This window comes from Ictalurus punctatus, chromosome 27, assembly GCF_001660625.3.
Source record: "Ictalurus punctatus breed USDA103 chromosome 27, Coco_2.0, whole genome shotgun sequence".
Lineage (NCBI taxonomy): Eukaryota > Metazoa > Chordata > Actinopteri > Siluriformes > Ictaluridae > Ictalurus > Ictalurus punctatus.
The window spans coordinates 5472792-5489171 of record NC_030442.2 but is presented as its reverse complement, the minus strand read 5'-3'; the positions used below and the strand labels follow the sequence as shown (position 1 = coordinate 5489171).

The following is a 16380-nucleotide window of genomic DNA, read 5'->3' as shown; positions in this document are numbered from 1 at the left end:
ATCTTATACAATGTAATGGAAACAATATCTAAATTGAAAAAATCTCACACTTTAGCCCAGTTACTTTTATGATCCTGCACAACAATCACAATTTTGAGAGAACTTTTGCAAGTTAGTTTTCAGATGATACAGTCTGATTGTATTTATGCATATATACACACACAAGCAAATCAATCAAATTCAGGTGAAGGAAAAACACCCAAGCACACCAATTAAAGGCATACTTGGATTTATTGGGATCAGTCAGAAGGTTAAGACAAATATACAGTCCAAATGTTAACACTTGTGTTGGTGAACACAGCAGAAGAGAGAGAACTTGATCACATGGATCTCCCTCACGGTATGATTCATGCCAGTGGGCTGAATGCACTCTATCTTGCATTCTATCTAGCTCAGCATCTGGGCATGCTCGCTCTCCACAATGCAAACCTGAACCGGTTTGAGGAACCAGGCAAGTCATTACAGGCTGTGCGTGGACACACAAGCATGTGCACATACACACAGCACACAGCAACAGGAGCTATCATTTAACACAACTCATTATTTTAATAGCTACATGTACGCCTTCAGCATCAGAAGAACTTCAGTTCTTCTTTCACTCAACATAGATAGGTGCTGAGAGGCAAGGACATTCCTACGAGACACATTAAGCAAATAGCCTGAGATTAGGACTGGTTGTTTTTTTTTCTTTTTTTGGAGGGAGGGATAAAGGGCAATATAATATATATTAATTTAAATATTACAGAATTTCCTAGCTAAGGCCTGTCTGACATTAAACCTCTAGTAAAAAGAGGTATTTCTGATACAAATATTAAAATAACTTTTCCAAATCAAAGCAACTTTTGGTGAAATTTATGAAGAAAAAAAAAAAAACCATTACTGGAAGCTGACACTGATTACCCCCCCCAAAAAAACATGATAAACGAGTGCATACAAAAGATTAGGAGTTTCCCCACCCAAACCATCTCTCTCTCTCATATATATTTCTGTTGGCATGTCCTATTCAGAAAAATCGCTTCTGGTCAATGGCATACATCTTTCCCACCGGCACCTTCCTGAAGAATAAACTGTTTCCTCTGCTCATATTACCCTGGGGGGGGGGGGAGAACATGGTTAGACATTTAAATAATTTATATTGAAAAAGTCACGTAGTTTAAATGGGTTATAAACTCACAGCTCAGTTGGGAAGAAAAATATCTGATAACATTAGTGACTACAGAGAAATTCATCACAACAATCAGGTCACAAGAGCTAGAAATGTAAATCAACTGTATCAGTCCAAATATACATTATGATAATTTTCTCCATGCTCTCAATCAATGAAGGCATGACCCTGTGGTGGCAGGGTCAAGTGTCAGCTGTGGATGGAGAGGAGGCGGGTCAAACCAGCAGGTAAGGCATGATAATTGTCACCCGTGTCTTATTACCAGTAGTCTACATATTTGTGTCTTTATGTGCTTTCAGTGGCTCCTGTAACCCACTAGCGAGAGAGATAGCATGCCAGACTGTTTGGCAGAGCTTGCGAGACACGTACACAAGTTTTTGTTGTTTTCTGTTTGAACTTTTGCTGAAAAGTACAGACTGAATAGACAGGACCCCGGAGCTCAGTTAAGATTCTGCCTGTCTCTCGAGCCTTCCCCAGGTCCAGGCCCCCCACCACCACGTAGTCCAAGGGTGATCATGTTGTTTAATAATGACTAATAACCGGGTTGCAGACTGGCATCCTCGGTACAAGGTAAACTCTACTAGCATGTTTACTGACCTCTCGGCTCAGGTGCCTCCAGCAGTCAAACCAGGTTTTATAGGTTTCAGCATAAGGTGGTAAACCACCTGCCAACCTAGGAAAAAGTACACAGAAAACATGGATTAATAAAACACCAGCAGCTAGCTTTACAAAAGCAGCAGTTCACCAGAAGCATTAAAAACCTAAAGAATCTATCAAACTGTGTAGAACATTTATATTAAATATTTTTTTCAAAATTTTCATTAAAAATTAATGTTCCATTACAAGCACATTTAAAAGGCGGGGGGGGCGGGACTGGCCTAAGACAAGTGCTAGTGGCATGGACTTATTTCATTCCCACATTGTCAAAATACATCTTCAGACCTGCCGGTTTTCCCTCCCACAGATCACTTGTCTAAGATAGAAACTGTAGAGCATGCATCCCTGTCATTACAATGTAACCACCCACTTCTAGACAAAAAAAAAATTACAAATGAGAAAAGTTTACAGTAGAAAGGCTTACTTGGCTACTTATTCTAATGTACAGCAATTAGTAAGAAAGTGTGCATGTAAACTTGTCTACAACAGACAAGCAGCATCTTATTCCCCAAGTGCCTGGTGTTTACACAAATCACTGTATATGCAGGAATTTAAACAATTAATCACTTAATTGTCATTAACACTAAACATATTTGCAAATGGTTAGATTACTTCATTGAAGGCCTATTTCATTTTTCTTTTTTGTCTGTTTTCATGAACTGTAACAGTACATTTTCAATGCAGCCACAAAATGGTCAAAAACATCATCTTTTTTCCTGAGGTTTGTCACAGCTCCTGGGTTTGAGCCTGAGCTCTGTTTACTGTCTATGCTGAGTTTTGCATGTGTTTGTTTTGGTTTCCTCCAGATTCTTCTTATGTTTTTTTTTTGAGTGATAACTCATCGCAGTGTACCATGTTAAAATGCATAGTTACTATAGAGTTGCAGAATGTAGAAAGGTTGACAAGTCTGCAGGTTTGTGCCGATCAATCCAACAAAACATGCTTGTCACTGAAAATCTGCCCCAATAAATGTATAGTTGCAGATGCCAAATAGTGGTAGAAGGTAGTGGGGATTTTCAAATCTTGTTTCTACTGAAGTAGTGAAAAAATACGCAAGTAATGTGTCTTACTACATAACTTTCTGCAAAACTGCTGGTCATGTGGTTTCTGAACTCCTTAAGACTAATTTATTTCACTTTCACAGTTTTGGTTGGGTTTATTTTGTTTTCCTGAATATGATGCATAAAACCAGAACAAAAATATGCTTCAGCACTAACTGTGGAGTAAAACTACTTCAGTCGATATTACATCAACCAAAGTCCAGTGCCAAATAACAAATTAATCATTTTTCACCAATTGAACCACTAGCTTTCTTTATTATGCAAATTAGTCTTTTCAATTCACACTGACTGTTTAAATGATGGTTATGAGAGTTAAGAGCAATCATCACACAAATTATAATAAACATGCGTGTCTACTGTATACAATCAAACAAGTGTATTAGCTCAATGAAAATAGCATAGTATGTGAGAAGGTGCTTTTTTTTTTAAATGAGCATTTTAGAGCTGGATATATTGCTTCATACTAATGCAGCATGTAAAAGCCTCAGAATTAAACACATTCTGCGCAAAAATTAAACAAAAAGACAACGAGACATATAATGCAGAACATCCAAAGATTTTCCACCATTTTGAAAACACATTGGGCCACTGTGATCAACCACTGGGAAGTAAGAGACTCCCTCATTCCTCAACACACACCTCTATATAGCCTTTATCAGCAAAAAAAATTTAAATAACATGGCGTGTTCTGTAGTTTTCCCAGCGATTACATCATGGTGTGCAGCAGCAGGTGACACTGATACAGTTTGCACACAATGACAACAGTTTATGCCCCTGTTAGAGTTGCTTTTTAAAAAGAAAGTATGTGCACCAACACTGTTCAATCTTTCTGGATTCCTTGCAAGCACTAGAGTCTAAATTATGGGGGGGGGGAAGACGGGACTGCCTGTACCAATTAACATACCTTTTTTTTTTTTTTAACCTAAATTATTATTTTTTTTAAAAATCATTTTAGGATTCAAACTTGACCCAAAATGCAAAGACAAAGGCTTTTTTTTTTTTTTAAATCACAAGGCAATCACTTACCCACAGTTATTGACTGTCATCAGGTTGGAGACCAAGACAAAAGGGTAAGTCAGCATACTGGCAAAAAACTGAATGCGACAGACATTGAAAAATAGATAAACAGATATTAGTTTGGCCATTACAGAATACTGTAGGTTGTTTCCCCAAACTCCTGTAATGTTACTCACCCCAGTGGCAGCCTGAGAGCAGTTCTTCATTTCACTCATACGACTCATCTACAACAACACAACCAAAAAAAAAAAAAAAAACACACATTACAAGACCAAGTTTTTCACTACTTATTACAGATTTTCAGAGTGCCCGAGTTTGCTGAATTTATATAAATTAAATGTACTTTATAGATCACAATTTGAATGCATTCATACTTACTGAGTCATCTATTGCATACGAGTTGATAAAGTGAGCAAGCATGTTGCAGATCCACAGAGAGAAGATATCACCAAGAAGACGTGGGATGAGGCCACTATGAAATGGACAGACACACACGCACACACAGATGCATTACTACATGAGGTAAAGGAGCATGGCATGCTTAACACTGTTTAAATTTCAGGATGTTGGGACGCAACGAAATTCAGTACATACGCAAAAAACCCAAGGATTCCCTCTTCTCTGTAGACAGTGATAATGGAATCAAAGACACCACTGAAAAGAATGACAGAACATCATTATTAGCAAAATAACAACACTGTATGGAAGGAAGAGGAGGAGGGTGGGACCCATACTGACCTGTACTTGGTTTCTCTTCCAATAAACTGGACCATGCATCTAAGGGTGATCACTGTAATGAAGAACAAATAGATGTTCAGGACACAAGCAAATATTTTGGAATTGTACTTTTTTTTTAATAGCACAAAAATAGAAAAGCATTACCATGGAATGGATGTGTGACAATTGTGGCACAGGAGCGTGCGATCATCTCCTTTGTTGTCTGAGGAAAAACAAACAAACATGTTTTCCTTTTATAATGAGCTAATCTGTGTTTATAATGAGCTAATCTGTAATCTGTCTGTAATCCATGTACTTTGTGTGCGTGTGGGGGGGGTGGTTAAAGGAGGCTTTAGGGCCATTGATTTAACATTGAGGATGTGTGTCACTGGCATTTATATACTGTAGACAGCAATACTTAGGTAGGTAAAAAAGAATGCTGTACAAAAGGCAACATCTGAATTCTTTTTTCTTAAAGGTAATTTTTTTTTTTTTATTTGACCAGGGAGAAGCAAGTGTCTCTATACCATATACTGTCCATGGTACGGAGACAGAAACCTTTACACTTTGACTTTAAAGAGACCCACCTCATTGACTACATGCTGCAAAGATCCCTCCTCTGTTTTCTGGCCACTGTTCATGACCTTAAAATAGAACATGTATAGCTAATACATTTTCAATTAAACTTTTCAACGCAATTATTAAATACAATTAAAGCAACTTAACTGCAACGTTAGATACACAGCTGTACATTTTCCTCATTATATACACAGATTTTACATGCGTACCGTGCCCTCCACCAATATTGGCACCCTTGGTAAATGTGAGCAAAGAAGGCTGTGAAAAATTGTCTTTATTGTTTAACCTTTTGTTAAAAAACATTCACAAAAATACTCTGCTCTTATGGATAAACAATTGCAAACACAGATTTTTATATATATATATATATATATATATATATATATATATATATATATATATATATATATATATATATATATATATATATATATATATATATATATATCTCTCTGAAGAGGACTCTCCTCTTCAGTTCACTTCACAGGTTTTCTATGGGTTTCAGGTCAGGGGACTGGGATGGACATGGCAGGAGCTTGATTTTGTGGTCAGTAAACCATTTGTTGTGCTGATTTTGGTATATGATTTGTATCGTTGTCCTGCTGGAAGATCCAACCACAGCCAATTTTAAGCTTTCTGGCAGAGGCAGTCAGGTTTTCATTTAATATCTGTTGATATTTGATAGAGTCCATGATGCCATGTATCCTACCAAAATGTCCAGGTCCTCTGGCACAGCCACAAATCATTAAAGTGCCCCTATTATGCTTTTTCAGACATTACTCTTCATGTACAGTGTTTGTACACATTTTTACCAATAAATTTCTCATGACATTTCCATGACTCTGAGGTAAATATTCAAGACCTAAACTCTCAAAGGATATCATCACACATTGCCTCGTTTACATGTTTAGCTTATGTGCAGCATTCTTCTCATTTGACTCAAGCACAGTTCCTTACATTCAGCCATGTGTCTCAGGTCAAGGCACTGCTTGCTTCTCACTAATGTGTTATGCACTGGAGCCTTTTTCAGCAACTTCTCAAGGAATGTAATCAAGAGTTTCTTGCAGCCATCTTAATCTCTAGTCTAGCCTTTATGAAATGTTTTTGGAAGACTTGAGTTGGTTCAGTGTGGCTTGTGCTGCAAATCCACTATCAATCTGAGAACTATCCTTGTGCAAACTGCTGTCCTGAGAAAGGACATGGATGAGCTTTAGTGTACATGTGGCCTCTTGCAAGTTCTTTTCCTTCAGAAATCGTCCCATGAGGACTGCAAAAAAAAAAAAAAAATTCGTTAAGGGATCTTATTATTCAGTTTGATCACTTAATTTGCAAATTTACAATCAAATTAAACTTACAAAATTTTCTTTTGAGTTAAACACTCCAAATGACATTTTATTTTGTAAACATTTTTAAACTACAAGAAGGAACATTACATTAACTGTAACAAAACTAGCCCAATGAAATATAGTCTAAACATTCACATTACTTTCACTTTTATATCATATATTTAAACATTTACATTTTTTCACTCGATTTTTAGTGGGCACAAATAAAAGTAGACTCATTACAGTTTCAAAAGAAATCTTCCTTTTATCTCCGAAATAAATAGAGTATTTAAAGTCGATTCTGCTGTTATAAGGAGGGAAAAACGGCAATAAAAATCAAAACACACTGTGTGTGAGTCAATAGGTGTCACTCAAGTTAAAAGTTGTTCAGGTTTATATACATTAAAAAAAAAAACCCCCAAAAAAACAAACAAAAAAAAAAACCACACACAACACGTGTCTAGACCTTGCATTTTATTCATTCCACTGTCCCGTGTCTCACATTTCTTTTAACCTACTTAAACTTATGCAATATCTTGCTCTAAATAAGAAGTTGTAAAATGGAAAACGAGTGAAAAATTGCCATTTTATATATTTGCGTGCGTTTCTAATTACTGCAGTGTGTACAATAAAACATTAGCAATCACACAATCCATATCCTTACCTTGAATCAGTTTGTATAGGTCATTAGAGAGGAAAGGCAGCATGGTGAGGAGGGGGCTGATTTCTCTCACAATGCTGTTAAATATCCCCACTTTCACTCTGAAGAGTGGATCAGCACATCACATCTACACCTCATCAAATAACTTCACTTTTGGATTGAGTAGTTCACCTCTCTTTACCATTTTGATGTATTTTTGACATGTGGCCAGAGCAGCAATCCTCTTTCTGACATGCTGACATTCTCAATCCAGCAATGCTTGCAAAACTTATGCGTGGGCGCGTTACATCCGGTTGTTGTCACAAAATCTTCGTGACAGGCAGGGCAATCATGGAACAGCCAATACAGGCTAGAGCGTCCGTGTTTGACTTCCCATTCAGTGGATTTACATCCATGTCTGAATGCATTGTGCAGTATGTGCAACCTGCACAAATCGATGTTGATAAGCGACTTCCCCACATCATTCTACACTTGCTTCTGGACTATTTCAAATACTTTCAAATTCACGGTTGACCTGTCTGTCGAGATTTAGACAAGATTCTTGATTCTGATCTCAGAAATAAAGTTATTCATTTTCTCAGCGATGTCTTGAACTGATGAATGGCACATAAACTCTGAACCGATGTATTTAGTTTTCACCGCGCACCCGTCCCATAGCCTGACATGCATGTCTAACTGTTTAGCCTGTAAATAATGATTCAGGCTTTCATCAAATAACATGACAGACTCTTTGCTTCGATACACTGGCCAAAGTCAGTTTCTTAAAATAAGGAGCCAGTCCAAAAGTACACATATTATGAGCACTTACATTCACCGAATGCAAATCTGGCAGCTATCTTGCTGATGGGGAACATAGCCTGGAAAAGCTGGCTTGTGTCTTCGTAAGACTTACAGTGAGGGAAAAAATTATTTGATCCCCTGCTGATTTTGTATGTTTGCCCACTGACAAAGAAATGATCATTCTATAATTTTAATGGTATATTTATTTGAACAGTGAGAGACAGAATAACAAGAAAATCCAGAAAAACATGTCAAAAATGTCATAAATTGATTTGCATTTTAATGAGGGAAATATGTATTTGACCCCTCTGCAAAACATGACTTAGTACTTGGTGGCAAAACCCTTGTTGGCAATCACAGAGGTCAGACACTTCTTGTAGTTGGCCACCAGGTTTGCACACATCTCAGGAAGGATTTTGTCCCACTCCTCTTTGCAGATCTTCTCCAAGTCATTAAGGTTTCGAGGCTGACATTTTGCAACTCGAACCTTCACTCCCTCCACAGATTTTCTATGGGATTAAGGTCTGGAGACTGGCTAGGCCCCTCCAGGACCTTAATGTGCTTCTTCTAAAGCCACTCCTTTGTTGCCTTGGTTGTGTGTTTTGGATCATGGTCATGCTGGAATACCCATCCACGACCCATTTTCAATGCCCTGGCTGAGGGAAGGAGGTTCTCACCCAAGATTTGATGGTACATGGCCCCGTCCATCGTCCCTTTGAAGCGGTGAAGTTGTCCTGTCCCCTTAGCAGAAAAACACCCCCAAAGCATAACATTTCCACCTCCATGTTTGATGGTGGGGAAGGTGTTTGATGTTCTTGGGGTCATAGGCAGCATTCCACCTCCTCCAAACACGGCGAGTTGAGCTGATGCCAAAGAGCTCCATTTTGGTCTCATTTGACCACAACACTTTCATGCAGTTGTCCTCTGAATCATTCAGATGTTCATTGGCAAACTTCAGACGGGCATGTATATGTGCTTTCTTGAGCAGGGGGACCTTGCGGGCACTGCAGGATTTCAGTCCTTCACTGCGTAGTGTGTTACCAATTGTTTTCTTGGTGACTATGGTCCCAGCTGCCTTGAGATCATTGACAAGATCCTCCCGTGTAGTTCTGGGCTGATTCCTCACTGTTCTCATGATCATTGCAACTCCACGAGGTGAAATCTTGCATGGAGCCCCAGGCCGAGGGAGATTGACAGTTCTTTTGTGTTTCTCCCATTTGCGAATAATCACACCAACTGGACAGGTGTCTTTTATACAGGTAACAAGCTGAGATTAGGAGCACTCCCTTTAAGAGTGTGCTCCTAATCTCAGCTCGTTACCTGTATAAAAGACACCTGGGAGCCAGAAATCTTTCTGATTGAGAGGGGGTCAAATACTTATTTCCCTCATTAAAATGCAAATCAATTTATAACATTTTTGACGTGTTTTTCTGGATTTTCTTGTTGTTATTCTGTCTCTCACTGTTCAAATAAATCTACCATTAAAATTATAGACTGATCATTTCTTTGTCAGTTGGCAAACGTACGAAATCAGCACGGGATCAAATACTTTTTTCCCCCTCACTGTACAAGAATAGTGAGAATTAGCCACTCTTAGCACACACAGTACCCCTGTAACTAGGGTTTCATTTCTGGACACAGCCCTCAAAATGGTCCCTTGCTTAATGGTGGATGAAAGGGAAGCACTGCAGCGGGCACCGGGTGTCACGTCAGTCACCCGGGTGGAAAAAAAACGGCGATCGGTGTGGGAGCTGATTGGTACACAGCTGCACCAGCAGACTGGTGCTTTACACCTTTAGCATGGCTAGATAGCACTGAACCTTCCATGTTTGAGATGTCGAACGTTTTATGACAAAGTCCACATTTTGCACGTCCTGGTCAATATAGACACACGTCCAATTCCAGGTTGATTCATACCATTTCCAATAGATCGGAACTTCTTAATTATTGCCCTTTAACAGGCCTTTTTAGTGTCTGTGCTATTTTCTTATAGCTGCTTCCCATTTTGCTGCACATCACAGCTATATTCCTTGGTCTTACCCATTATTATGAATGACTAAGGGAATTTGGCCTGTGTGTTACCTCATATTTTTACCCCTGTGAAAGTCATGACTGAACAATTTCCTGTTCCTAGTCATCAAGGTGTACTACAAAATTGTAAAATCAATGGGAATATACGTCAAATATATTTCTCATATGAATTCATAGGAGTGATGTAGTATATATATTTTTAAAAAACCTGTGTTTTACTTGCAATTGTTTGATATCCAGGAGAGCAGAGTATTTTTTGTGATTTTTTTAACAAAAGATCAAAAGGTGAAACAATAGACAATTTTTCACAGCCTTCTTTGCTCATATTTACCAAGGGTGCCAATATTAGTGGCAGGCACTGTATATACACAGTCACAGTGTGTATGGTCCCCTTACCTCCAGTTTCTTCTCATGGCATTTCTGTAGAGAATAAAAAATTGAGAGTTAATAATAAGCCATATATAAATAACCTCCTCAGCTGTCACATGCATGCTGGTCATGAACTATGGTGAGCCAAGGTGAAAATTTCATACAGCAGATATACAGGGTTATACTGATTAACATAGTAAATAATTAGCTGCATGAATAAGACTCTACAACAACGATTATTATTATTATTATTATTATTATTATTATTTACTACTACTATGAAGAATAAGGACTTTAATATTTCATTTTGATTTACTCAATTTATCTTGTTAAGCAAATTTCCTCATTTGCCTTGACTGGGTTTCCTTTGATGCAGGAGCTATTTGTTTGGATGCGTATTTATCCAAGATGAGAAGCTAGTGACAATTTGACATTAGAGGTGATAGAAGATGCTGCTGATGGGTGCCCTCTATGGTATGACACCATTTATTTTGCTAATTTCTTCATTAAATTAGGACAGTTTTACTGACTTCGAACAAGATAGTGGTGTTTCAGTTGTTAAGGCTCTAAATTATTGAATGGCTCCCAGAACAATCTACCACAGCTGAACCCTTAAGTGAGGGCCCTTAAATCCCCATAACTTACCTCAACTGAAAGTGGTTTCGCAATAAAAGCATATAAGGGTGCTTTCATACCTAATTAGTCCATTTGCTGAATCAAAACAAAATTGGAACTTTTGATTCATTTTAGTTTAACACTGCATATAATTGAACCAAAAAAGCTGCAAATGTAATTGTACAACTCTCATTTGTCAGATATAGTCAACAGCCCAAAATTCACATGTTTGGGTCCCTTCATGCAGTTGGATTGATTCAGGGTCAAATCACTTTCTCAGTGCAATCAAACCACGCTAGAGTTCACTTAGAACCACCTTGCTCAGAAGGTCTCAGGCCAGTTGTTAGGGTCAAAACCTTATGCAATTGTGTGGAGAAAACACAAAAGTTCATTTCAAACAGATTATATGCTGCAGGTGTGGCGCACCCATTATATAAACAATTATTACATAAGAAGCAACCTTTATTTATAATCTATTATAAATACATGTATATTAATATAAATATGTAAATCTGGGTGTCCAACCCTCCCAAAATCCAATGTGACTGCAGATTGCAACCAAGCAGGAACATATATTCATGGAAAAAAGAAAGTACACCTAAAAAAAAACCTCAGGTGACTCAAAAAAAAATTAATGTGTCATCAATTTTTCGTCAACATTCAGAAAGCAGGTCGGAAAAAATTTGTACACTTTATAATTCAGTAACATGTAGAGCCACCTTTAGCAACAATATATTTTTTTAAAACAAACATTTTAATTAGGCGCTCGTCAGTCTCTTCAATCCATCCATCTTCTACCGCTTACTCCTTCTTCAGGGTCGCAGGGGAACCTGGAGCCAATCCCAGGGAGCATCGGGCACAAGGCGGGGTACACCCTGGACAGGGTGCAAGTCCATCGCAGGGCACAATCACATACACACTCACACACCCATTCAAGTCTCTTCAATCATTTTTTTTTTTTACTTTTTGGAGAGAAAAAAAAAAGACTACATATTAAAATCTGTTTTGGTGTTTTTGTTGCCACATGAGGTTATTTGTTCGTTTAGAGAGGTTGGTGAGGACCACACAATTGTTATTTAAGCCCTGATAAATAAAATTAAGAATTGAAGGAAATGTACTTTCTTCCACCCCCCCATTAAATACAGTTTAGGGCTGTATCCTTTTATTGTAATAATCATACCATAGACCATGGGTCACCAGATTTTCAGACAAAAGTCAAGTACAAGTTGATTTCCTTGTTCAAAAACTCAACTTATCAGTTAATTAACCAGCACAGTAGATATGCTAAAATGGAGAACACACCAAATCGAGTTTGAATCATGACCTCAAAGACTGGAATTAGCAGTCTTACCTGCAGCACTTTACTGTGGACAATGGTGCCGATGGTCCCTGCACACAGTCTGGGGGCAAGACCTTTAAACAGGCCTAACTTCCCATCGATCGTTATTATGTGTTTGGCTGTTAAAGAAATAAAACTCAGTTTATGAAAGGACAATCATTCTTAACACACTGAATTATGCAGTTGAAATGTGAATTATCACTGCACTACTCAGCCACAGACACTCAAAGCTCTGACCGAACAATTTTTTAAATCAGTCAACAGGTCTGAATAATCTGTAGCCTAACTATGATTTTGTTGATAGCTAAACAGCTAAACGCTTGGCACAGTACATCAGCCCTAATAGAGATTATTATATATGAAAAACACATATATACACATATACACACACACACACACACTGACACATTTAAATTGCTCAATATACATAACTGACGTTGTGACAAATGCCTATCAGGAGCATTCCCCCTTCCTTGCATAGTCTTCAATTATTCTAAGGGTAGAATAATTGAAGACTATGTAGATTAAATACACTGTAGAAAGATTAAGACACTCCTGGGAGAAACTCAGCTTTTGTCTGACTAGTTTGCCATGAACATCTTATTCAGCAGCAATCACACAACAAACGAGTTTCACAATTTACAATACTAACCACTGTATACCCAGGACACCTCACAAGACCGGCTATTTTGGAGATGCTCTGACCCAGTCATCTAGCCATCACAATTTGGCCCTTGTCCCAATTTGGCTTGCCCATTTTTCCTGTTTCCAACACATCAACTCCGAGAACTGACTGTTCACTTGCAGCCTAATACAGTATATCCTACCCCTTGACCACTGCCATTGAGAATATCATTAATGAGAATCAAATGGCTGACCAGTGAGTGAGTGAATAAACATATATACACACACAGACTGAAGACATTTGGGTTTGAGACTAAAAGATGAAGAAATGATAGATCTGAATTTCAGCTTTCATTTCCTGACATTTACATCTAGATGTGTTAAACAACCTAAAACATGGCACCTTTTGTTTAATCCCACCCATTTTTCAAGTCATCAAAAAAAAAATAACGGAATGTGTGACAAACAGGTGTTTCTTGTTGCCCAAGTGTGTCATGTTAGACTGATTGCTTAAACAATGAATAGTGCTGAATGTCTACTCTTGGTTTGAGCCCTGGGTTTCACATGTGAAGACTGCATTTGCTGTTTAAAAAAAAGGATAAACCTTCATGAAGACCAGAGAGTTGTCTGGAATTTGGAATGGCCTGAAAAAGAAAGAAACCTCTGGTGTACTAACACCCAGACACCAAACAGGTCAGCCAAGGAAAACAACAGCAGTTGTTGACAATGTGAGAGCTGTGAAGAAAAACTAATACGCTACAGTGACCTCACCAACAACCACCACCAGGGCAGGGGTGAAGGTATCACAATCCATCATTCAAAGAAGACTTCAAGAGCAGAAATATAAAAGCTAAGGAAATTTGCAAATACAGAGATGAGCAATAAACGTTCTGGAACCAAGATTAACCTCTACCGATCTGCTCTTGCTCCAAAATATACAAGCTCATCGGTCAGGCATGGTGGAGGTATTGTCATGGCTTGGGCTTACCTGGCTGCTTCTGGAATGGACTCGCTAATCTTTATTGATGATATAACTCATGATGGTAGCAGCAGAGTGAATTCCGAAGTCCACAGAAAGATTATGTCTGACAAGTTCAGAGAAGTGCATCCTTATCTAATTTGACGGTTTTATACTGGCCAAGTCAATCAACAGTATTGAGGAATATGACGACAAGTCCCATGCGATTTTGTAGATTAATGTAGTGGCAAGCTCTCATCATTAAAGTAATATTATTGGCTCAGCTCAATGTTCCATGTGTTAATAGGTTTAACTCACTATCTGGAAATAAATTCATTAATCTTACCATAAGCAAAGAGTCCAGGAAGCTGATACACCTGTCTGCCAAACAAATTTCTTCCAAGAGTGGGCGGAAGAGGTTCATGTCCCACCTGAAATCCAGGTAAAAACATTAATATGGTGATACTTATGATTAAACCTAATAACTAATGTTTATGAGAATTTTTTTTGTGCTTACGATACAGCAGATTCATGTTTTAAATTTTTTAAATTGGTCTTACATGTTTATATTACAGTCTTTGGCAGACCACTCACCAGATACACCAACAATCTCTGCTACTTCTTTCCAAGCTTTATTTTTCTCAAGGTTTCTACACATTCTTAATTAGAGGTCGTAATTTATATGGATAAAGAGAAGATAAAACCATGGTTATAGTATTTCCATTTTTGTGCATCACACAGTAAATGCAAACTAACTGCAGGTAAGAACTATAGTTTTGAGTGGTAGAACTGAAGAAGAATTGGGACCACACACACCATAGGATTGGCCCGAGGAATCATTTGAGACAACCGTTTGTATGTTGTTTCAACCAGTCATACCTAATTTGCATATACTTGTTGTAAATAAAATTTAAAAAACCCCAAAACTTAATTCAAATGACAATGTGTGCGTGTGTGAAGTGGTCCACGTACACAAATCAAGTAAACATTTGACTATCGTTTTATCACTTGCTAGTATGAATGTAGTGCGAGATTTAGTGAAGGAAAAAAAGGAAAATTAAGTTCAGTGCAAATTCTGTGAAGTAAAGCATTTTATAAGTCAATTGCAACTATGCGTAGTCAGTCAAAATGCATGGTCTTTCAGATATCAGTAATCAATGGCTAGCTTTCTAGCCATAGAGCATTCTCAGTTTTTTTTTTTTTAAGCTGCCACCATTATGTTTCAGCAGCTTTCGGTAGAGTTTTTCACATGAATACTGATGTTCCTAATAAAATGGACCATGCATGTATTTATTCATTCATAAAACCTTGACTATTTAATATGCAGATTAGTCTGTGTCGTCATTTAGCGACTTGTAGCAATGTTTTAAAGAAAGTAATAGATACTTTCCCCTGAAAAGAGAGGACAAACCTGCACTGATAACATCCAGTATGACGTAGACCTCATCATCTAACTCGTACAAGAAGTCTTTATTGCCTGATAGCATGATTTATATTGAAAATATTATCAATTGTGTGTAAAATCATAAAGACCAGAGATGATCAGTAACCTTCACCTCCACTGCAACAAAGGACGTGCTTCCTGTAAACGGCTAATTATTCGCCATTACTAGCGCACACAGTAACCCCTGCCTGAGCCTGGGCTTATTCGGCTTTCAGTTTAACTAACCCGGCTAACACACGAACACTTTCGGCTCATAACCTGCTGATAAAGACGGTACAAATACCAAATCGCTTCGTATTGACCTTACAGTGCACTACACGGAGTGTACAGGCCAGTGTGTTATTCAATACCTTCAGTAGTACAAATATAAAGGGAGCAAGAAACCTTGAATGTAACCCATTGTACAAGCAGCTAACCTTGCTATTGCTAAATGACAGCGGCATCGTACGTAGGACAACACAATTTCTGATGCTTCAGAACATCATTTTGGCACATTTCTGATTAAAACACAAAAAGTCCATCTCATTGATTATATTTTACAACATATTTTGCTCGACAGACTTGCTAACCTTTATTAAATAGCAACCTAGCTAGTTATCCGGCAGTGTCGCGTCTCCCTAGAAAAATGTAAACAGGTGCAATCTCTCACATTATTGTATATAAATATAACTTTCACAGATATAACATAAACGCACTTACTTGTACTAACACCTTAATGTACATAAGAGGATGGGAAAGGGCAGTTAGCCCAGATCCTAAAAGTACTTGGCCACATGTTTCCGCCATTATTTCGTCCCCCTCCTTAACAGGGAAGGAATTTTGGTAACGCGATGGGGTTCGTCACGTGATAACGGTTGCTCGCAAACCTTTTCACGTGATAAGCGTTGGCAGGAACAAAAATTGAGCTAATCAACATGCGCTAATGTCGGTGACATCTCGGAGGGGGCAAATATCATGGTTGAGCTCATCTTAACTTTAGTATAGATCATAGTTTCCAAACATCATCGAGTACCCGCTGTCCTGCACCTTATGGTGTTT

At 38.1% G+C, this 16380-nt stretch overlaps 1 protein-coding gene and 1 long non-coding RNA gene across 2 annotated transcripts; one reads left to right on the top strand and one right to left on the bottom strand.

Moving 5' to 3' along the window:
* Window positions 1-696: 696 nt before the first annotated feature.
* On the bottom strand, window positions 697-16137 carry mtch2 (mitochondrial carrier homolog 2). Its single transcript, NM_001200457.1, is given in 13 exon segments — window positions 697-1090; window positions 1763-1838; window positions 3910-3977; window positions 4077-4124; window positions 4279-4372; window positions 4495-4554; window positions 4639-4690; window positions 4783-4840; window positions 5205-5261; window positions 10390-10413; window positions 12329-12435; window positions 14245-14329; window positions 16042-16137. Coding segments are annotated over 13 exon segments (903 nt in total). The 5' UTR covers window positions 16129-16137; the 3' UTR covers window positions 697-1003.
* Window positions 8567-8759, top strand: LOC128629272 (uncharacterized). Its single transcript, XR_008393608.1, has 2 exons — window positions 8567-8652; window positions 8684-8759. It is a non-coding gene; the product is annotated as an uncharacterized LOC128629272 (long non-coding RNA).
* Window positions 16138-16380: the final 243 nt, after the last annotated feature.